Below are 24,040 nucleotides of genomic sequence, written 5' to 3' on the forward strand. Positions count from 1 at the left end.
GGGCGGCACGCAGTGACCCCCATCCCTTGGCAGAAATGGTTCGCCCCGCGGCCGGCCCCGGCAGGGCGGGGCTGCGGGCGGAAGGCTCCATGAGGCGCGGGGCGGGGGCGGTGCCGCGGTCGGGGGCGCTGCGGGAGCCGTCCCGGGTTGATCCCGCCTTACCGTGCGCGGGGGCCGCGATGGCTCCCCCCAGGAAAGGCGACCTGAGCGCGGAGGAGAAGGACTTGCTGGCAGTGATCGCCACAGGTGAGCCCTCCCGGCCCTCGCCGCACGCGAGGCCCCGGGCCGCAGCTCCCACGGGCCCCGCTGGCCGTGCCCCGGGAGGGATTTCGTGTCCCCACACGTTGGGGGCGGCGGGTGAGGCGCCGTTACCGGCCGCTCGCCGCGGGCTCCCCCGCCCCGGCCGCGCTCCCCGGGTCCCGCCTGAGGGCCGCCCGCCTTCGGGCCGGCGCCCTTCTCCCCGCCGGGGCTGTTGCCAGCGTGTACCGCCCTCTCGGGCAGGCCCCCGGGGAGAGTGGGGGGCGCCTTGCGGTGCAGTCGGGCTGGAAGCTCAACTGGGCGGGTCTAACTCTGCCAGGGAAAGCTTGCATCTTATTGGCAGTATCTGTTGATGTTTGCCGAATTATTGGTGTGAATGTCCACTGCCAAAAACAAACAAACAAAACTTTTCTTGGGGGTAATCCAATCTTCTAGCGTGCTGTAAGGTTTTCTCCAGGTGCTGTTGCCAGACCAGGGCGTCTTTGCAGACGTGTTATTCTCACATTAGGAATAACTTGAGTTTGTCTGGGGTGTTGTGCACCTCTTCTCTCTTATGATGTTCCATTTTCCTATCCCTTGTACTGTCCTCTTAGAGAGAGGAGAGGGGACCAGTGTCTGTATGAAGGAAGGGTGCCAGGATGATGGAGCCAGGCTCTTCCCAGTGATGCCAAGCTGCAGGACACGAGGCAATGGGCAGAAACTGGTGCACAGAAAATTCCACCTGAATAAGAGGAAGAACTTCTTTACTGTGCAGTTGATCATGCACAGGAACAGATTAACCAGAGAAGTTGTGAAGTGTCCCTCACTGGAGACACTCAAGAAGTGTCTGGTTGCAGTTCTCTGCCATGTGCTCTAGGATGAGCCTGCTTGAGCAGGGAGGTTGGACAGATAACCAGACTACTGTGGTCCCTTCTAACCTGACCCATTCTGTGATTTTGCATTTCATGTGAGTGTCACAGTTTCATCACACTGTCTGGCACATGTGCTTGTTGCCAGGGGAACTTTCTGTCTTATGGGTTTCCTGGTCCAGCAATGTGAATTTTGTACCCTGACTAAATAGTTATCCTCCAACTGGTATCTTGAAAATCATAAGCAACATTTGTTAGTTGGAGGTAAACTAAAAACACTTTGTGTTCCATACATTACTGTATATAGTTTCAGGCAATTTGAACTCGTGAAAGTTTTATTACACTTCATTCTCAGTTGTATTAAAATGTTCCTGTGTGTCAGAGACACAAGCATAGGACAGTCAGCAGTGAATTTACTGTGGACCAGAACCAGTTTAATTGACTCACTTTAGTAAGAGTTGCAGACCTTAGTCTTGCAGACACCTCTAACTTACCTAATGCTTCTGATTAGGGTCATGGGATAATTCAGGTTGGAAAAGGCCTCAGGAGGTCTGTAGGCCAACCTGCTGCTCACAACACATCAGCTGTGAGGTCAAATGTGATTGCTTAGGGCTTTATCCTGTCAGGTCTTGAAAACTTCCAAGGAGGAAGGCTGTACAGTGTCTCTGGGCAACCTCTTTGCTTTACTGTGTTCATAGTTTTTCCTTGTATCCAGTCTGAAGCTTCCTTTTATTTCAGCTGCTGCCTGTTAGCTCTTGGCTTCCTACCATGCCACCACTATGGGGAGACTGGCTCCAGCTTTTAGCTCTGGCCAATTCAAGAAGTCTGATTTACATCAGTTTAGTGTCTTGTTTGAAAACCCTTCAGTGTTTTGTGATGCAGAACTCTGAGTTGGTAAATGCAACTTCGCTTTGTTTGTATTAAAATTTGCTTAAAGACTTTCTCTTACTGATCTTTATTCATTGGCTGGGATATTCTTCTGAAAACTGATCCAGTTATTAAGAAGCCATTAACATGTTTAGAATATATGTATGTCTGGGGTAGTAAGGTGGTGGATAGTTCCCTGATTGTCAGTCAGGGGTCTTTTTCAAGTGTGCGAGATGACTCAGGTGATTGTCTTTTTTTCCTTAATAAATTAAAAGAAAAATGGTTAAATGGCTCCTGTAGTGTAGTTAAACCACATGAAAAACATTATGAAAAGAAATTATTTCTAGTATTTTAATGGGATTTTTGGCTAAAACTGAAGTTGCAAGAGCTGTTTTGCTGAAAAATTGTTGGATGGCTACCTCCTTCTAAAAGAGTGAAGGTAAACATGAAAAACATTAAAATAAGAGGTGCAGTGCTTATTTTTGTTAAGCATATCACTGCTGAAAGAGCTTTGCTTATGACTGAATCAGTAATTAGAAGTTTCTGTTAATTTGCAATAAATATTCTTCAAACTCAGACTCTTGGAGTGTTCTTTTATTTCTATTTGTTTGTGCCTGTAGAAGCTGCATTGGCAATATCTGAATAGTCATCCAGTGAGCTTTGTATCAGGTTCTTAGACCTATGGCTTAGCCAAAAGGATTTTGGTAAGGAATTGAGAAACAGATGTGGCCTGTTTTTTCCTGGCACTTTTTTTTCAGACTTCAGTCTACTTATGTATTCAGCAATTTTTAGAAATGTCAACAATCAAGCTGCCTGGGTCCTTGTGCTTTCTATCTCTATTCCCTATTACCAAGAGCAAATTCATGTGAATGTGATATGTTGCAAATTTCAAACTGGAACAGGAAAAATGATGTGAGTAAATGATAAAGCATGTTTTAGTCAAACAAAAAAGTCTTTGAAGTGAGCTAATTTCTTTTTTTGAGAATGTAGACAGCTCTTATAGACAAAAGATGCTCCAAAAGAACAAAATGTGTTAAAATGCTCAGTATCATTATACTCATTCAGAGCTGTTCATGTGCTGTTTATGATGAGACATGTGAGTCCCATTCCTGTGTGTGTAGGTCAGTTACTTCATAAAAATATGGGTGTTTACTTGTAGTTCATGCTTCCCAACTGCTCTTTGATGTTGTGAGTTCTTGGCTTTTAGCTTCTAGAACATAACACTGTTTATTCCTAGGCTTCTTCACTAAGTGCAATCAATTTATTGGTGGTTAATCTACATCCCAAGCAGTTAACATACAAAGATTTTGATTCTAATAAGAAATGGAAGTTACTATTTTCCTCCATGTTCTCAGTTTATTCTGTTTCTCACCCCCTTTTTCTTTCTGTGTCTTTTTATTTTCAACCAAAGGAAACACCGAGGAGGCTGGAAGGCTACTGGGGAGCAAGAATGTCCGTGTCAATTGCCTGGATGAGGTACTGCAAAACTGGGCAAGCTTTATGCTGAGTTTAATAAGGAAAATGCTAGGTCTGAAGGCCTTCATGTTGTTGAATAACATTGCTCTAACAGCAATTGCTATAGCCCTGAAAATCAGTTACTGTCAAGGTATTTCCAGCCTGCAGCTGAATAATGAATCTTGAAGAGTTCTTACTGGTTTTTTAACAAAATTTAAAGTTTAATGTTACTTAAACGTCTGAACTGCATTTTGTCTCAAGTTCCAATATGAGCTGTGTAAGGAAAGATGAACACTGCAGCAAAACACGTGGGGGTGCTCCTTGACTTCTTATCACCTTCACAAGCAATAGGCCCTCTGCTTAGTCCCTGTGTGGCAGGCACAGCATTGCCAAAGCCCTGTCATTGTCAAACCATAAACTTGGAGGTGAGTAGCTCAATCAGAAATGGAACCACAGCCTTTCATACAGGTAGGTGTGGTAGACAGGTAGAAGATTAAATTCTGAAGTGCTACCTGAATATAGGAATAAGTTAATGGAGAAAGGAACCTTACCTTATATTTATGTTTCTTCTTCTTTTTACAATGTTTTTCTAAAGCATGCAACATTAATATGAAATGTAACATGCAAGCAAAGCTAATTCTCTATCATGTATGTTAAACCCATGTGTAATTTATCAATTTAAGTGTTAATTTGTGGGGTTTTTTGCAGCTTTATAATTTCATAGGAATCACTGGGAAATTCTGGCAGTGAGTCTAGTTCAACCTCTGGCTCAAAGCAGCTTTAGCTCCAGGTCAGGTCAGATGAGATTGCTCTGATATTTGACCTGTCTGGCCTTGTAAATCTCTAAGGATGGAGATGCACAATATTTCTGGGCAACTTGTTCTACTCTCTTATGGAGATTACAGTGAAAAAGTGTTTCACTTATGTCTGAACTTCAGCTTAGGCTCAGTGTCTCTTGCCCTCCCACCACCATAAGTGAAGAGTTTGTCTTCTCAGTGATCTCCCTGTCAGCTTTGGCAGGCTGCTCTTGGGTCCCACCAAAGCTATTTCTTCTCCAGGCTGAGCAAGTCCAGCTCCTGCAGCCTCTCTTCACTGCACAAGTCCTCAGGTTCCTACTGTGTAGTGGTGGTACTCCATTGATTATGTTGCAGTTTATCCCTGTCTTTGTTGCACTGGAAGGCTCAAAATGGGACAGGGTATACTGTAGATGTGGTGAATGGAGAAAAATTGCCACTTCTTTTTTTCCCCAGATATCTTCATGGGGTATTGTTAGCCTTTTTTTCTACCAAAAGATCAATTTTCTGATTGTTCTTAAGTTAAATACTAAACCAGAATTTTTATTGTGTGTATTTCAACCAATTTCTGTAAAACTAGTCAAACTAATCTTTGCAGTGAACTTTAGGAACCCAAGATACAATACAAGTATGCTTGCAAGTGTGCTTTATTGTATGGACATCAAAAGGTTTTCCTTAAGTGTAATTGCTGAAGTCATTCTGAGTGATGGCAGCCTTGCTGCAGTGTTAGTGCAACATCCAGGATTAGTGTTGAGAGGATATAGCTTATTCAAATAAACCATGGCTGAGTTATGCCTCAGGCTATTGTTATAGAAATAGTATTAACAGTATTTGCCTATGGCTCACATCTGACTAAATGCACAAGACCCATAATACTTTAGAAGTTCATGCAGTGGACCTCTTGCAGACTCCTTTTTATCCCCAAGAATGGTGTGTAATCATGCATATTAAACAGGAAAGGGTTCAGTTTGTTTAGATTTTTTAAATCCATCACCCATGTCAGCTTTACAGTTTTTCTTTTAGAACCCATTCTTGCTTCAATGTTTTATTCTAATATCTGTACATAAGTAAGAGTGTGTGAAATCCCAGTTAAACATCAGCTTCATCTGTTAGTGTTGTTGCCACAAGTGGAGACAGCTCTCAGTGCATCAGGTCTTATTTTTTTTTCTGTTGCCTTAGCTGCTTGTCCTGAAACTCACATTTATATTAGTGCTTATTTTATTCTGTGGATTCTCTCACGTAAAAAAGTCTTTAGGATGGAAATGAGTTCTTAACTGAATTGAGCTCCCACTTCAATACCTAAGCATTCCATCTTCAGGGATTCCTTACTTATTAACAAAATAAATTTTATGTTATTCTGTCTTCTAGCTGTGATACAGCAGGCATGTAATCACTATTTAATAATTTCAGGCTGAAGAACTCACTGCATCCAGAAGCAGACTGGTATATCATGTACTTCCGAATTAAAAAAAAAATACATGATCTGTTCCTTTCATTTTTGGTTTGACCATATACTCTAACTGCTTGGATCTGCTTTCTTGTAGATCAAAAGCTACTAACAATCAGCTGTCTTTTCTCTATGTACCTTTAGACAAGTCACATTTTAACATCTTCCAGATGCAGTGATCTTTTAAGTATCTTGCCTGAAGTTACATTTCTGCAGCAAGTGAGCTATAACAGTGGTTCTTTTTCAAATCCTTTCCAGTTGTTTTGGCTTCTTACTTCAAAAACATACATAAGAGCTGGATACGGTATTTCAGCATTGCTTCTGCTGTTGATACATGTACTTAAAAATGAAAAATTACTCCTCTCAGTCTGTTTGCCTCATACACTTCACCTCCTGCTGTCTGCCAAGTTCTGCTGGGAGTGTCAGCACAGAGTAAGATCCCATCATTCCAATGAGTTTCCCAGATATCCATCTTCCAGAAGGTTGGAGATACCCAGAAAATACTGTCCTCTTTTCTTTCAACACTATTTCTGACCAAATAAATTGCTTTGTTGTGTCTTTGTCGATTTAAGTAGACAAAAGAAGGATATTTAGGCTTACTCACTCCATGAAAACAAAGAAATGCAGTGGCTTTTCTGCAAAAGTGGTCTTCAACAATTTTGCAGCTTTAAAGTTTCAGGAGCATTTAAATTCAGGTGTTCTGAAACATTAGGACAAATACTTTAGCTGTAGAAATGGATGTAAAATAAACACAAATATATTTAACTTAAATGCACACTGCTTAGTAATTTTTTGTCCCATTTTAAATAGACTGGTTCCTAATTATAATAACTAAACTTAGTATGCGAAAAAGTGTTCAGGACTTTTCTTTCCTCTTGAGAGTGCAGAGCTTGTAAATATTGTGACTTTTTGTCAGCACTTTGCTGATTTGAACTCATCTGCATCATGTGGCTAAAATATTTTAGATTGTTACAGAAAGGCAGACTCAAGGATGCACATGGGCTTTCCAGGTATGGAAGTTTCCTCTGTTCCTGTTGGTAGTTAAGGTTGCAGTGGAGCACTGTAGTTACTATATGCCCTATTTTCTGCAGATCAAGCCAACAGACTTGACCTTAAAAGTACATAATTTTTCTCTATTTAAAATAACTGTAAGGTTGTTCATAATCTTACATAGAGAACTATCATCTGGCATTAGCAGCATTACTTCTTTTCTCTGGTTTGATAATTCAGCTGTTCAGTTCCATAATACATAATTTAGAAACAGTCTCCTCTATGCTGCAGAACTGAGTGCTTCCTGGGAATTACAACAGCAGCCTGCTTATTCATGGCTGAGATGTGTGCAGCTTCACTCATACTGAGTATGTTCAATGGAGGGTTCTTCAGGTAATTTATCTTGCTATTCTGAATATCCTATGCTAGCAGAAAATGCCCAGATCCTTGGCCCTTGTTGAGAGGAAGAGTTTTATCTTTTGATGTTTTTTATGTAGTACTTCAAAATACACAAACCAAAGAAAATTCCATTGCTAGTAAGAATTATCTCCTTTTAATTCAGATTGCTGATTGATTTAGGCTTTAACTTTTCATTACTTCAGATGAACTAAAAGATCATCAGAGGAATCTAATGTGTTGCATATGTGAAACCAGCAACTGAGCAGGATGACTGTAAAGAACTATAGCTGTGACCAGCACTTACTGAATAATGTTTTGTATTTTAACTAGTCCATACTTAGCTACAGCTAAAATCATTTGTGCATGTAACTGTTGATCTCCTTCCAAATCCTGCTTTTAGGAAATTTAAGATGTGTAAGGGCAATCTTACTCAAAAGCTTGAAGGGTGAAATTTCTAAAGGCTTTCATCCAGGAGAAAGTCAAGTTATATTTCTAGACTAGTAGCATTTAGTACCAGAGAGCTGATTTTGAAGATATACATCAAGTATTCCTGCCTTGTAGCACCTGTTCTTTTTACATAATTTTTAGTAATGTCCAAAATGCTGTCTCAAGTAAAAGCCAAATGTAGAGTTATGTGTTTTGTTTATAATTTTCTGACGTAAACTGTTGCCTGAATCAAAAGGGTAAAACAAGTCACTCTTTCTGTGTTAGTGTGGGACTGCATTCCTCTTTGGAAAATGAGCTGGGAAAGGGAGAGGTGAATGTTTTAATGTTGCTGGCATATAATTGTCTACAGCAGTTTTTCAGCTAGGGTTTTGACAGCCCTTTCTCTTTCATTTTTTTTAACTTTTCCTGCTCTATTTAAATAGCTGTTACTCATATGTGCAATGTTTTAGTGTACCCCAGTACCTGCTGAGGGACTGCTCCAATGTGATCCAGCCTATATGCCACATCTTGACAAGGCTGAGAAGAAGGGGGAAGTGAGCATGGGAGTCCTTGGATTGTGCTTTTCACTAGAGTAACAGGTTTATATGGCTTTTTCCATGGCAAATTGTCATCATGTTATCCACAAAATAATACACATGATGTCTGTGTTCTTAGCAGTCAGCATGAATGTTTAAATGTTCACAAAATGGAGAAGTTTTGTGCCAAATAAGTACATGTTACTGGAGTGGGAGATAGTTTGTGTATTTTTTGTTTGTTTGCCCCACTTCTTGTTCCCTAGTTGTCCTGTGTTTCCCTGTTCCACTGGTTGATGAAGGCTGAGCAAGAATTTTGTTGGTACCTTCCCTTGTAGCTTTATAAATTTGTTTTTATTTGTCTCATTCAAGCACACCTCAGCTGGATTCTGGAGAGAGGTTGACTTGCTTTCTTCTTCCTCTGTGTCTGGTGGTGGAGTCCAACCCCTCCCTGGTTCTGGTACTCATCTGCCTGCCCTTCCACTGACCCCATAGTTCATTGCTTGAGGTTTTTTCATCAATTGACTTCTACACCATGGCAGAAGTTCTTGGAATCCCATTCCTCAGTCTGCTTTTGTGTTATTTTCAATGTGAGGAACTGGAAATGATGGTCTCTAATGGCCAGGCTGGCTGTGCCAAGAGCCCTGTTGTGCCAGTGGGGCCTTGTTGGTTGGTCAGCTGGAGAACCCAATCAAGAGAAGTGCCAGGTAATTTTTAGAGGCACTGTAAACTCTATTCCTCTTGTGTGGTAGACCTACAAGATACTTACAGCCCTGCAGAAGAGAGGAGATGTTACCATGTAACATATCTGCAAAAAAAAAAAAAAAAAAAGAGCAGGGAAGGATTAATTTTTGTCCAGGGGAATAAGATTAAAAGGCTTGTATTTTTGTTTTTTGGGGTTTTTTTTGTGAGAAGAATGTTGCATGGACATGATGTTTTGTAGTGGAACAAAAATTTGTTTGATCTGAATGCTTAATAAACCATCTGCAAGTTTTGTCTTTTAAGTTTCTTGCATGGACAATCCAAATGCCATCTGTGAGAAAACAGAGATGAGAAAAGTACCTCTGAGAAAAGTGTTTGCAGGCAAGCCAGTTTCAGTACAGGGACATAATACAGGATACCAAGCATTTCCAAATAAACTTGTGTCTAGTCTGACCCTCTTTCATTTGTTGTGAATGTGAAAAAATGATATTAATGAGACTTGATATTCGATTTTATAGCAACTAACTACATGTTTTCTGCCTGATATGTTTTATCTTGATCCACGCCACAGCCTGACACTTCCAAATTTAACCAAAGGATTTTAGAAACAGCTTTCTGGGAGGAGAGGATAAAACAAACCCAGTTCTTTACTTTGTCATATAATCTTCAGATCTTAATTGAAACAACTGGCTTTTAAGATATAGCCAAACTTAAAAGTCATTGTTTTATAAAAATTCTTTCTCCCATCAAAAACCATGCTGTGTTTATATTCCCTTACTGCAGTACCTTTCTGTGCTGCTAAAGGAGAAAAATCCCTACTGTGACTGCAGACTGGGATTGGCCTGTAAAATTGCTTTTGATGTGACATTATGAAATGTCATATAATAAAATATATTTTATATGTGCATGGAAAGTCTTAATTCAATTTTTGAACACCCCAAATGAAATCTAGCAAAAGTAGTCTATTTCATATTCATGAAGTGATCTCTTTTAGGTATTTTGTTTCTTCACTGGCAGTTTATATTGCAGTTTATCAAAATATGTGGGTTACTAAAATAAAATGCATCAAGTAAGCACTTTTTATTATTTCTAATTACGATGGAGAGTAATGAAACTGTAATACCTTAAAATTATTATACTTTTAACTTTTCCAATTTCAATTTCCTTCACCTTTAGAATTTTTTTTGAAAATTATGCTGGTAAATTAAACTTACTTGGGTTTCACTCAGTCATCAGTTGAAACAAGAAATATGTGAAGGCTCAAACTGACAATTACATTATTTTAGAGTATCACATTATCAGGCATTTACAGAGCTGCAGTAATGATGTACATGAATGTACTCAGGCACACAGACTTGGCTGGCAAAGGAACAGAATGCCATTTTGCTTTTCCTTGGGGGCAAACGAAGGCATTCTCCTTGGTATGCAGTGTTGGAGGGTGTTCTTGGGCAATTAAGGTGTCTTGGCTGATAACATGAATCCTGACTTGATGTCAAGTGAAAATAAACAGAATATTGGAAAAAGCATACTATATTCTGAAAATGCAGAGGAAGAGAGCCTGCACTAACAGTTCACTCTAGTTCTGAAAATTTCCTCTGAGATTTGCCCAGCTTTATATTTATAATTGCACTTCAGTCTTCCCATGCTGAAGTGAGTCCTATTTGTACTGGGGCAGTTGATCAAATCAGCCAGGTTTGTAAAAGTCTGACAATAGCTGACAAGTGTGCCTTTATGAGGGCTTTCAGAGCTCTGGATGATCATGGACACAATACCAAAAGGGTGGAAAAGTGGGAGAGAGGTGGATGGCAAAATTACCAGAAATCATGACTAAAAATGAACAAGATGGGTTTCAGAGACTGCAAATCTTTGTTATGTTTAAAACAACAACAACCTTTTTCTGGTTTTCTTGCTGTTTATCATATAAGCCACACCAGGGGAGAAAAGAATAATGTAGGAAACTAACAAGTTTTCTAAACTAAGCTTTTCCAGCTATTGAAACATTAGTTGTCTTCAACACTAATGCTTACATAAAAGGACAATGATAAATTGACTGTAAATGGTTTTCATTTGTTCAACACTGCTCTGTTTTCAAATCTATAGCTCAGCATAATAAGAAAACTGACATGGAATTCTGCTGTATGTTAGTAACTGTATTTTTTCACCAATATTTTGTGAGGCTTTTTGTAAATAAAATACTATGTCAAATTTTGGTAGTTATATTGAATATGTATGGCCAAGTAAAAATGATCAGTGGTATGAAGATCAAGAGGTGTAACATTCTGTTTTTATGCTTCTTGCTTCACCTTTCTTTTGGCAGCATGGCATGACCCCTCTGATGCACGCAGCTTACAAAGGGAAGGTGGACATGTGCAGATTGCTCTTGAGACACGGAGCTGATGTAAACTGCAATGAGCATGAGCATGGATACACTGCATTGATGTTTGCTGGACTTTCAGGTAACTTCTTACTAAAGTCAGATCACTTTTACTGATTTTTATGACATCAATGGGTACAATTTGCCATAAGTTAATAATTTGAAAGTGTTTATATGCTTTTATTATTCAGGTTTGCTGTTATTTATGTGAACTATGCAACTATGTCATGACCAGCAGAATCCTGTGGGCAGTGCAACAGGAGAGCTTCTGTTCAGGCTCATATAAAAATTGATTTTGTTCAGCATTTTGAGGCATACAGTCTATTTGTCCTGTACCTACTTTGTCCTGTTTGTTAGAGATCTCAATATTCACTTTCCTGGGAGAGTTTTCTTGTGTAGTGGGATACATTCTGTTTACTTATACTGTATTACACTGAAAATGCTGCTGCACCAGTAGCTTTTGGTAATGTTTGAGACTTCTCAATCATTTTTTAAATTTTGTGTTTCTCCTACATTATTTTTCCAACTATCATGTGGGCTTTTAAGAATGTATTTAGTAGACTTTAAAACATGTTTTCCCACAATAATTTTCATTCTTCTCTTAATTTTGTTTTTTTTTTTTTTTTTTAATGAGAGTGCTTTCAGCTGTATATATCTTCTCCTGAGTCAAATGATGGCTTGCAGCTTTCCTCTTGCTATTCTTTTTTCCTGATGTCAAGAACAGTAATTTCCTCGAGTGAGAAAAAGACACTACCTTAAAACCTTGTTCCTTCTGGGGAAAAAATCGATTTGGGAATATTAGGTTATTTTAAGTATCTTCTTTACTAGGCCACTTATGTCTTCCCAAAAATGTGATTCCAGAGGAGTCAGGTTTCTTAGCAGGTAAAGTTTAAACTGCCTTCTTTCATTGTAAGTATGAAGAAAAAAGGCTTATATGTGTATATGAACCTTAACTAGATCATCAGATTGTTTTTCAGCTACAACTTTGGTAGAAGTATTTGGGAAATTCCAGTTTTCTGTGGTATTGAGCAATATCACAGCTGCAGCAAAGAGATGAGAACAAACGTTTAAAGGCTGTTAAATGACTGCAGCTTTATGGAAAATGTTGTATTTTTACCATTTTCTCATAGCTGAGCTTTTAAGCTGTTATCCTGGGTGTGAAAGCTTCTGAATGTTGACTTTAGGATCTGTTATCTCTGAGCACAAAAGGTACATGAGCACTACTGACGCAGTGACTTTGTTTTTAAACATTCATTTTCATCCACCGTCCCCTTTTGGTATTCACTTTTCTGTACTTAGCATCTGCACAAAAATGGATAAAGTAAGAGTACCTTTGAAAGCAGAACTAGCAGGAGTGATGACAAGTGTCCTTTTTTAGTCTCTGAAGGGCACCAATTAAGTAATCTAATCTTCCCATCAAATTTTAGCTTCATTTTACTTGGTATTTAGCCCAGTCTGAACACCCAGTTCCCACTGTGGAGAAAGGAACAATCTGTTCTGTTCACTGTGTTCCTGCTAAATCATAGTCCTGAATGTGTTTTTCTTCTTAGAAAAGCGAATGTAGCTGAACTGTTAAAGTAGATTAGTAGAATTTCTCTCTATACTGCTTTCCAGAGAGGCCAAGCTCTAGCTTCATGAGTATGACTCCCATAAGCTTCATGGGAAGCTGATTGTGCATTACAGAGAGCAGAGTTATACCAGCTGGAACTCTAAATAAACACATGCCTTTCCTTTAATCCACGCTTAAAATAACAACATTAAGAACATTCATTTTCCTTAGTGTTGTTCCTGGTTTTTAGCAAATTCAGTACATCTTTTTCTGATGTATGGAGAATTACAAGTTCTGATTTGTCTTTGTTCATTCCTCCTATCTTTCCTGCAAATTCAGGAAATAAAGAAATCACCTGGATGATGTTAGAGGCTGGAGCAGAAACTGATGTTGTCAACTCTGTGGGAAGGACAGCAGCTCAGATGGCTGCTTTTGTGGGTAAGGTGAAAATTATTATAATTTCCTAAGCTCCTAAAGAAGTAAAGAGTTAGATTCTTATGGTTTTTGTTAGAGAAACATTATTTAATAGCCTGTTCTGAACTGACACATTGTTGAGCTTTGTTTTCAACATATCATCATGGTAAGAGTCAATTTGTGTTCTATTCCCATGTTTGATTTCCTAAAATCACAGGTGATCTTACCTGTGAGAACAGGTGCTATGTTCAAGTGTGTAAGTTTATGCAATGTCTCCACTTTTTGGAAGTAGTAAGAAGAAGCTGGTTACACTGGAGGGGTCTGAAGTGTAGCACCAAGTTCTAATTGGAGCTTCCCTTGTGGGAAAGGACAGCCATAGTGCAGGGAGTCAGAAACTCAACTGGGCTTTGCAGCCGTGTGCTGGCAGCGAGCCACCCCCTGCCCTTCTCCAGCTTCTGGGAGAGGGAGAAGTCTTCGAGCCTCTTTGAGGTAGTTACCACATACTGGCCTGAACTTCACTAGAATAAGAAAAAGATTTGTCATTCTGGCATGCAGGATTATCTGTGGCAAAACATGCAACAGGCTTTTTTGCTGATGTTGTGGGGTTTTTTTGGTCTTTTTTTGGTTTGTTTTTATAAGCCGTTTTTAAATTTTTTTACCCTTGACAATAGTAGGCTCCTGACTTAATGTTCCACTTTTTCTCTAGCAAGGAGAATTGATAAAATATTATGAGGTTAAATTGAGTAATTATCAATGGCACAGCTATTTCTTCCCAAAAACCAAAAATAAGGACCTTTATTTTCTTTCAAACATGACCCTTTCATGGTGTTTAAATGCCTGACAATTACTTTTCAAGTCCTTTTGGTCCTTTAGTCCTTTCTGAATTCAAGACAACCTTGCCATTTAGATTTACTTCCTTGAATAGTGATTTAGTTATAAGTTTTAGGTTCCATTTTATCTCTTTCTTCTGTTTTGAAGAAGAAAAGGCTGACATTGCTCACTTGAGGTTCAAGCTGCAGAACCTTAACTATTCACTTGATGTATGAGAAGTCTATTCCTATTAATTATCCTTTGGATTTGGAGAGTCTTTTCCGATGTGATGCTGTATGGAGTGAATGGGAAATATTATCTCCAACATAATTTTTGAGAATTCTTGTTTAAAATCTCATAACATTACCAAGGTAGCATAAATATTTTCAGGCATGCTGAGATACACTACTTTGTCCAAGTCTGCAGATTGTAATCCATTCCTGTTTCTTTTTTTATTCCTTGTCCAATCAACATTAATTCATCTGCCTGTGTGTGGGAAGTGAGGATACTTCTTCCCCTGTCATTTGTCTTATACTGTTCTCTGTTAGCTCAGAGCTGTCTCTTCTAAAACAGTGGAGGATTTTAAATGCTGGGATTTGGTTGGCTGTGTCTTCTACTGATTACAGGATTAGTGCCAAGACAAATCAATCAATTTAAAGAATTTGGTCCTGGACTAGCAAAGATAATTTTTACTTTCCCTTTAGTCAAGTAATCCATTGTATTGTCAGATGTTGAAAATGAGAAGAGGGTGTAACTTCTCATCTTGTTACTTTCATTACAGTCCTTTTTTTTTTTGGTAAATTTTAAGTATGTTCTGTTCTTAATGCAGTAATATCTGCTTCAGGTCTGAAAACTTATGAGTCTCAATGCAAATGTCATTAATTTTAAAAGTACAAAATGGAAAAATCTTATCTTCAAAAATTATAACACCAGTATGTAGCTACTAGAATAGTACAATTTGGGAGAGAAATAACTATTCTTAGTTGTGGTTTACCAGGGAAAGAAGATGCAGGAAGTGGACAGGATATTCAAAATGAATTTTCATGAGGGCATTCCCTGCTAGGAATCAGTAAGTTAATGACACTTACTCAAGATTAAAGCTACACACAAGAGTTGCCTCTTTGCAGTCCAAAATATATCATGCAAGACTCCTTTTCATGTGTGTAGTTATCACTTGTATTGTTTATATTAGATTTGGGTTTAGGGTTTTTTGTTACTATTTTAGTGATGATTTGTTTCTTGCATGCCTTTAGGTCAACATGACTGTGTGACTGTCATCAACAACTTCTTTCCACGTGAAAGGCTGGACTACTATACCAAACCACAAGGCTTAGACAAAGAACCAAAACTGCCAGTAAAATTAGCTGGGCCTCTGCATAAAATTATTACTACTACCAACATGCATCCTGTCAAGGTGGAGTTATATGTAAATTTTATGTTCGTTGGTGTGGGAGCTGTTTCTTTGTGTCAGAAAGCATTTGGCTCTTCTGCAAGTTCAACTGAGATCAAAAACATCATCTGCTAACTCAACTGCTTCTGAAAAAGAGGAAGAATCAGGCTCAATGTATAGATGTGATTAAAAAATTATTTCAGTGTTTGTATACACCAGAATCTTGAACTACACCTTTAAGTGGAGAGATTCTTACTTCTTATATCAGTAACCATAAACTATCTTTTTCAGCTTTATTTCTCAGCCCCACTTGAGGGGCTTAACAAAATCTCATTGTTCTCTCAAAGCTTTACTCAGCATGTATCTTCCTACCTTCATCACTGATTTGCCACAGTAACATCTATCACTGCTGCTGTTTCTGAAAGTATGTGCAAAAGAATGTTTGTTTTACTTCCCAGGATATTGCTGACAATAATGTCTTTTATGGTTTGCTCCTCCAGTGTAGTTCAGAGAAGTGAATACACCTAAATTCAAATACAAATTCCTTGGGCTTGCCAGTCAAAGTCCAGAATTTTTTAACAGTTTCCAGCCAGGTATCTGCAGTACACAGAGACAGTAGTGCACCAGTGGCAGCTAATTGAGTGAGTGGAGTGTACAGTTTCCTCTTAGAACATTTTATTCAGTGCTTTACTAGGCTACAGGAAGTACTCCACAATTATGTGAGGTTGATGTATTCTGTGAAACAGCTTAAAGTCCAGTTTATTTTAATGTTGAAAAGGAAAGAGATTTTAGGATAGAGTATGGTAGTTTCTATAACTTTCTTTAGAAGTAGTTTTAATTGTTCAGGTTCTTATTCTAAAAAAGAGAAATATTGCTATTTTAATATCAGTCTTAGTTTTAAATCTTTTCTTGTATGGGAACTGTGAATTACAGTATATGGAATAACAGTGCTAAATAATGTCTGGAAAAAGAAAGAGAAGACTGCATAAGAAGGAAATAGAAGAAGATTAGAAACTCCACTGAAATTTATCTACATTGAACTATATAAGCTTTAATGCCAGTGCACAAGTCTTAACTGGATTACATTTTCTTCAATCTTTCTCCTAGATCGTGTTGCTGGTGAAAGAGAACCCTCTGTTGGCCGAAGTAGAAGCACTGCAAAAATGTTACAGGGTTCTGGATCTCATTTGTGAGAAATGCATGAAGCAGAAAGACATGAATGAAGTTCTTGCTATGAAAATGCACTACATCAGTTGCATCTTCCAGAAATGTATTACATTTTTAAAAGAGCGAGAGGATAAACTAGATGGGTTTATCAAAAGGTGAGTTTTTCTACAGAGGTCTGAAGGCACACATATGCTCTGGTGTTACAGATGCCAGGAAAAAGACAACTGAAGGAATAGATTGGATTGGCTTGTTTGAAGGCTGTAACAACTTGTTAAATAATCCCAGCTGCATTTACTTCAGGGTGGCACTTACTCCTTTTTCTGTGTCTGAAGTGACATTGTCCTTTCCAAGGTACAAAGGAAACATTCCTTGAATTTCAGCTCTTGCTGGAACTGGTTTGAACTTGGCATTTACATATCCACCATAAAGCAGCAGACAGCAATGTGTGATGGAAAAAAGAGGGAATGATAGGCTTGAAAAAAGAATTTCTCAGTGTCCAGTATGGTTCATCTGGGAACAATTCTTGTGCCGTTTTGCTCTCCAGCAGTCATGCAGGTTGAGATTTTTATTTCAAAAACACTTAAGCAAGTGAGAACTGCAAATCCCACAGCCTTTGGATGAGACTTAGACTCTTAAATCACTTAGACAGATTTTCAAAATCTACTGAGTTACAAACCAGCTGCCTGATCTTACATATCCAAGTAAGTGACTTAGCTTTTAGAAGGATCATGCTCTCTGTACACATCTTTAAATTTTTACTGAAATCCTCTGTGAGACTGAAAATAAACTATGAAGTCAGCTTTCACATAATGAAATTGAATAGTTCTTCAGTCATCCATATAAAAAAATAGTAGCCAAAGAGGTGTAAGGACTATAACATGTTATTAAAGTGGAATTTGTGTTTTAAGGTATTGTTCATTTATCAGTGGTTATTATTACAATGATAATTTTTAAGCAGCACTGTGATAAAGCATTGTGATATTTTAGTCAGGTGTAGATAGTAGATAGTTTACCTATAGATGATTATTTTTCTCTGTGGCTGAAGTAGTAAGTCCTGGTTTCAGAGCATACATTTATATATTGTGTATTTCATAATGATTGTGCATTATGACACTTTCATTTGCATTTTAACATATGGACTTAACATACGAAGTTGCCAAATTATTATGAATTATTCTCTGTATACTGAAAGGGGACAGAGTACAGCATGCTGTATATGCTTGTTCTTAAATATTTACCATGTGATTTCTTGTTTTACATGCATTTAAAAAAATGTAGCCTCTTGAAAGGGAGAGATAAAGATGGTTTCCCTGTGTATCAAGAGAAGCTAATTCGAGAAAGTATCCGGAAGTTTCCTTACTGTGAAGCTACGTTGCTCCAGCAGCTTGTGAGAAGTATTGCTCCCGTTGAAATTGTAAGTTTTTCCTGTCAAGCAAATAATTTCTCAGAACTTGCATAGTAAATCCAGATTGAGACATCTTTCTGTCCTCAGCTTCTGCAACATATTATATTAAACAAAGGGTTTTGATGTCCCTAAACTCTGGAGCTGCATTTTACGTATTGCAGTAAAATGCTCTGAAACACTTCAACTCGTGGTTTTTTTCATGTGCCCATAACAAATACTTAAACACCTCAGCTTTTAAATAAAACTGCTGCCATTTTTCCTTGTCTCTGAGCTCTCTTTTCCTTCTTTGGGATGTCTGTTCAGTTTTTCTATGCCAGTTCACTTATTGAAATGGTAGATTCAGATAAAAATGAAGCTTAATTTGCACTCTGTTTTCACAGTGTCTAAATTCAGTTTAAGATTGAATAATTTCCTAGATTGAATGCATTCATTTGTTCTATTGTACACAAGAAGTTGGAAATATATGATGGTAGAAAAAGTAGAAATGTTCTGTGAGGTTCGTTTTACCACAGAGAGGGAGAGGCAAGATGATGCAATGTGCAGCAAAATTTATGTCTAAATTAGGAAACCAAAATTACAAGCTAAAAATCTAACCTCAGATGTCCTCTTATGTCTTGCTAAGACACTCTTCATTTTAGGGCTATTTATTGCTTCATAATAAATTTTACACGAGAGTGGCTCTTCTTTTTTGAGCATGTTCCTCTCTGGTCTCTGAGAGCAAGATGTTGTACACACAAACACTGGGGAATTGGAGCAGCCCTGTGACATGTTTGGATTATTCAGAGGCAATTAAATATAGCCTCCATCTTAAGTAGCTCCAGGTCTGCTAAAATGTCCTGAGGTTTAGTGCAATCTCTACTGTTTGTCTAAGCCAGAAAGATAAACACAGTGCGAAAACATAAGCCCAGTGATGCATTACAACTTGCTTTAGAGTAAACATTTTCCTTCCTGTTCCTTTTTTCTTAGGAGAGCCTGCAGTCTTTTCTGCCTTTAAAGCAATGACAGTTTATTCTATTGGATTTCTGTCCATTATCCTCCTTATGGAAAAGAGGAGATACTATAATTTTTATTTATGTGGAAGCCTTTTACCTTTGTCATTGCACAATTACTTGGATTTAGTCTGAGCATCTCAGTGTTGTCGTAGTAGTTATGATTGTACATATTCCATGATAGTCTAATAGTTTAAGGAATTACTTACAGCCAGAACAACTTGACTGTTTTTTTCTAAATATTTATATCAGTGTCCAAAATAATAGATATGGTTACCTAAACCTTACTGCTTGCATTGCATGGGAATGAAACTTTTTTTGTGTGCCAGCACAGAGACTGAGCTGCAAAAATCTGCTGCATAGGATCTACAGATGTGAAGAACGTGGAGTTATTAATAACTTACAGAGGAAATACTACAGAAGCTCAGGACTTAAGTTAACTTCATATATAAAGGTTTATCTAAAGATAAATCTTAAATTGTGCATGTTAGTTGAAGTTCTGTGATTTGGTTTTATGTTTGTACTGCTGCAGCAGCTTCAGTGAGACTGATACTTGTGTTAATCATTCCTGGTCTTCCCTTGCACGTCCCTCTCTGCAGCAGTGCTGGGTTTTAATCTCATTAACATCTCTTGTCTTCCAGGGCTCTGACCCCACAGCTTTTTCTGTGCTTACTCAAGCGATTACTGGCCAAGTGGGTTTTGTGGATGCTGAATTCTGTACAACCTGTGGGGGAAAGGGAGCAGACAAAAGATGCTCAGTATGTAAAATGGTAAGAATCTAAGAAAACAGTTCCACTGAGGTGCTGAGGATTTTGAATGTTTCCCTATTTACTGTGTAGACTTAGGAGGAATGGCTTGCATGCCTGCACTGAAGATGTTCAAGTCTTCTACTTCTGGGAAAGGTGCCTGAAATTCACAAGTAGGAAAGAGTACTTGGATTTCCAAGTGTGTACACTTAACAATGAAGAAAGAGTAAAACTTCTGTATGTTAAGAGTTAATAAAAAACTGCTCTTTATAGATTCTTATGTAGATTAGAGTATCTCCATGTGACCTTACAAATTGATTTTAAAATACCATTAAGTGCTATGCATAGACATTTAACTTGCTGCAGTAAGAAATGCAAGGAAATCTTCTATTCTTTTAGTACATGAAAATTAATTGATAGCTCTGGTAACTTTCAGGTGATGTACTGTGACCAGAACTGCCAGAAAATACACTGGTTTACCCACAAAAAAGTCTGCAAGGCCCTGAAGGAAATTCACGAGAAACAAGAACTAGAAGCTGCCAAAGAGAAAATGAAACAAGAAAAGAAGCAAAAGAAAGGTTAGAATCTGTTCCCTTGCTGAAACTAATGCTGTGTTAACTCATCATAAAGAGCAGTATAACAGGCCTTAAAATTGTAACAGCTGAGATTGGGAGAAAAATCTTTGAAATGTAACAGCAAAGCTGAGTTTGTTGGGATTCTGGCCTTTCAATTTACAAATGCTGTGTACTTTCCAAATGTGTTTTTTAATGATGCAGTTACACAGATTGCTACAATGAAAACATTCTGATTTACACTACACGGTTTCAAAATCCAGATCTTTAATCAAGCTGGTGCAGAACTTTAATGCTGCTGTATCTTTTGTTGGAGGTGTTAGGACAATTTGGATAATAAGCAAGCAGCCTGAATCTTCCAGTTGCAAAGGTTAATGTAGATGTTATATCTCCCATAATACTTCTCTTCATAATCACAGTATCAAGTTAATTGTGCCGTGTGCTTCGAATGTGAGGAAAGCAAGCTGTAGTCTTTAAACTGCTCATGGTGGTTTTGTCCCTTAAAGAAACAAGTAATTAAAACTTAACTGCATAAACACTGTATTGCACCTTGCCATATTTCTCCAAGTGAAATAATAGGAAAGTAGGGGATGAAATCACTTTTTCTCTTTCACAACTTACTGAATTTCCCTTCCTTTAAGGATTGTAGAAGTGCACTGCACAAATCATGGTTGCCTGACAATGGTACTGTTGTTCACTTCAGCTGTGCTCAAAATAGCAGGATATAAATCAGTAATAAATCAGTAATAATTGAAGTTTTCAACAGTTTCCTCTGTAGATCCTGTTACAAGAGCTGCTATTACATGGGATCAGGATGACTGTGGAAGTTGGAGGCAAGGCTATTAGAAATCCCTGCATACCAGTACAACAAAACATATTGAGCTGTGAGTGGTGATGCCTCACACTGGTGCCAAACACACACCCCTTGCAGGTTCATATTTACTGCAGGAGTCTGTGGCCACGTGCTGTCCTTTTCAGAGGGAAGGGCAGGATCTTGGTGCATGCCTCTTCTCCTTCCCTGCCTAAAACAGGAAACTAATGTGTTTGGTTATGTTTCTACTCCACTATCTACATGTTAATCTCCACTAACTGATTCAGGTACACAGCCAGCACACTATAGACCTTACCTTGCTGTTAGCAAGACACTGAAGTAATTTGAGCTTCAGGTCACCTTGTGAATGGTGTTGTATCAGAGCATTTAATATCAACAGCAGTTTTATTTCAGAAAGTTATCAATATGCCCTACAAATCCTGCACATCAGGAAAGTGGTAATTAAAAAACAAGTGTGACAGCTGCACCTACAAGCAAACCCAAGAGTTTGTGTTTCTGCTGTACAGAGGTGAGTGTCAAGGAAGTTCACAGTTTGGCCTGTGCTGAAGGCTGTTAACTCACTGCCACCTAAGATCTTGGCATGGCTATGGCTAGCTAGCTGTGATTGTTTTTGGCTGGCTATCAATCACAACAGAGAACAAGAAACCAAGATTTAACTACTGCTCCAATTAGGCTTTCCCCTCCTCCTTTTCAGAATTCCTAGCATGCAAGCCATACTTAGCAGAATCAGAGGAAAAAAGTTATTTAACAACTTCTCAGAAAACATTACTTGAAGAGTAAAAGTGCAATAGCTGATTCTATTCATGCAGTCAAGTTACAAATTTTAGGATGATTCATTTCAACACAAAGTTCATTTTTTTTAGCACATAATTTCTTCAGTCTGTTTTATGCAGAAATGCTTCCTATGTAGTTGTCCATGCCTTTTTGATTTAAAACAAACCTTACCTGCACTGAATGTTTAACTGGCTTGCAGCCATTCTCTGAAAAGCTGGTGATAAGAATAGTATCAATAAAGCATGTTGAATTGAAAGTTAAAATAATTGGTGTCCTACTCTGCTCCTCTCTATAATTAAAAAAAAAAAAATCTAGCAAAAATGGAAGATAAATTAATGAAAGCTTTGTATAGGGTTCGTTCCAGAGTAACTTTATACCAACTTACACAAAGCTTTAGTGTTCTGGGTTTTTTTCAATGAAGACTTTCTAAATTAGTAACTTCTGTATTTGATGTAAAGTATCCTAGTGTTATTGTTCTTCAACAATGAAAATGTTTGCTTGCAAAGGAGTTCAGTGTTTATTAATTGTGTGATTTTTCTTTTGTTTAGATGAAATGCAACTAACAGAGGGTAGTTCTACAAGTGAACAACAGTCAGATCCTGGTCCAGATCCTACAAAAGAAGTGGATCCAAATCATCCTACTGATGCAACAGAAGAACCTGAATTTACCAAAGAGATGGAGGCACTAGCCCTGCAACCTGAAAGTCCACTGGAAAGTGAAACTGCCTTAGATAACATTGATCTTCAAAAAATTCAAGATTCTGAGGAGTAAGAAGAGGGTAGGAAGGGGCTGAGAGTTCTCAAGGCTACTAAAGAATTCTTTATGCTGACCATGTCTTAGTTCTTGGAGCATGGCTTGTGAAAGACTTCCTTTAAAAGACAGAGTGTCTCTGTTCATCAAGAGATAGAATACTGGCTGCTTTGTCTATAAATACTCCAGGTTTTGTTGTAAATTGTCAAGATAGGTATTTATTATCTGCTAAAAATTAGTGGCATAGATCCTTCTGTATAATAATAAGCCTAGTGCAACTGAGTTTCTGTGGTTAATGAACCACTTAGTGAAAAATGAACAGCATTTGATTTGGATTATTCATGTTTTCCAAACTTAAATCATATTTTAATCATAGTTAATTTTTTTTCTGCAAGTACATAGACCTGTAGTTAAAAGCACTGGAAGGCCAACTTTTAAATTACTTTATTTTCAGCACTTTACAAAACTTTATCTGAAGGAATTCAGTAGCAGTTGAGTTTCTGAAGATAACATCTGAACTCTCAACTTTATATTACTGTAAATATTTTTGACCAGTGAGAGCACAACAATAATGTATATTTTGTGGCACTTGTAGTAAATGAAATTGCTGTTTTAGGTGTCTCAAGCTGATGGTGAAGTGTATATTTCACTATTGGTTTGGTCAGAAATATTCCAAAGTCTAATGAAGGGAAGACCAGAATGACTCAAACTATTTTGACTGGCAAGAATAATGCATTCTAAATCATTTTTCAGGTAACGATGCCTTAGAGCACAGTGGGATGTTGCTTATGAATTATTTCATAAACAAAAAATGCTTAATATTTTTCATGCTGAACTTGTCACAATGAATTAGATGAGAAAATTCATGTGTGCATTGATACAACCGAGATTTCACTTTGGCTTTCACCTAAATACCAGATCTAGAAAAAAGCTTCCCTCAACTTTGTTTTTCATTCAGATTTATTTCTGTGTCTCGGGAAATCAGTGGGAATGCCACAACTGAAAATACCACTTGCTGCATAAGGATGGCAGAATTGGAGACTATCTTATTGTCAGCTGAATCAGTGGTATTTTAAACATGGCAGTATTCTTCTAACTAGAGGAGTAAGGACCCATCCTCAAAACAGAGGGAAAACGCTTTTAATTTTTTTACTCTTTAATATGTTGAAGGTTTTTGTTTAATATTCTTACAACTGTAGGAGTGATGATATATAAATGCACCTGTGCAGGGAATGTACCCGTGTTTTAATTTCAAGGATTAGAAGATTATGAAGAATAAAGGGAATTTTTTTTAAAAGATGGCAATTCTGTGGCAATTCTGTTTTCTGCATCTGTAACACAGTGACTTTCTCATGTGACATGCAGGGGCCTCCTGTAGCTTGAGTACACAAGTTTAACTTCATGACTTCTGGAACTCAGATATGTAGTCATGCTGCAGTCACCCTCCACTCTGAGATCTGGGAATGTAGAAGTGCTGCTGCCTCCCTGTTCCACTCATAGTCTTTGGGGCTCACAAGGGCGTGTTGCTCTTCAAGGATTCTCTGAAAA

General features: G+C 38.1%; 2 protein-coding genes across 2 annotated transcripts in view; one reads left to right on the plus strand and one right to left on the minus strand.

The window, feature by feature from the left end:
• Positions 1 to 295, minus strand: part of BZW2 (basic leucine zipper and W2 domains 2) — a 56,669-nt gene extending 56,374 nt beyond the window's left edge. Inside the window, exon 1 of the mRNA XM_079299989.1 lies at positions 163 to 295. The gene's annotated coding sequence lies outside the window, so the exon portion shown is untranslated. The remainder of the gene's footprint in view (positions 1 to 162) is intronic.
• On the plus strand, positions 21 to 23,789 carry ANKMY2 (ankyrin repeat and MYND domain containing 2). The gene is made up of 10 exons (XM_079299990.1): positions 21 to 246; positions 3,385 to 3,449; positions 11,037 to 11,175; positions 12,982 to 13,080; positions 15,120 to 15,280; positions 16,364 to 16,578; positions 17,702 to 17,837; positions 19,459 to 19,587; positions 20,000 to 20,141; positions 22,290 to 23,789. The coding sequence occupies exons 1-10, from the start codon at positions 36 to 38 to the stop codon at positions 22,511 to 22,513; spliced, it is 1,521 nt and encodes a 506-aa protein (XP_079156116.1). The 5' UTR covers positions 21 to 35; the 3' UTR covers positions 22,514 to 23,789.
• Positions 23,790 to 24,040: the final 251 nt, after the last annotated feature.

The sequence above is a fragment of the Erithacus rubecula genome (assembly GCF_903797595.1).
Source record: "Erithacus rubecula genome assembly, chromosome: 3".
In the NCBI taxonomy this organism is placed as follows: Eukaryota; Metazoa; Chordata; class Aves; order Passeriformes; family Muscicapidae; genus Erithacus; species Erithacus rubecula.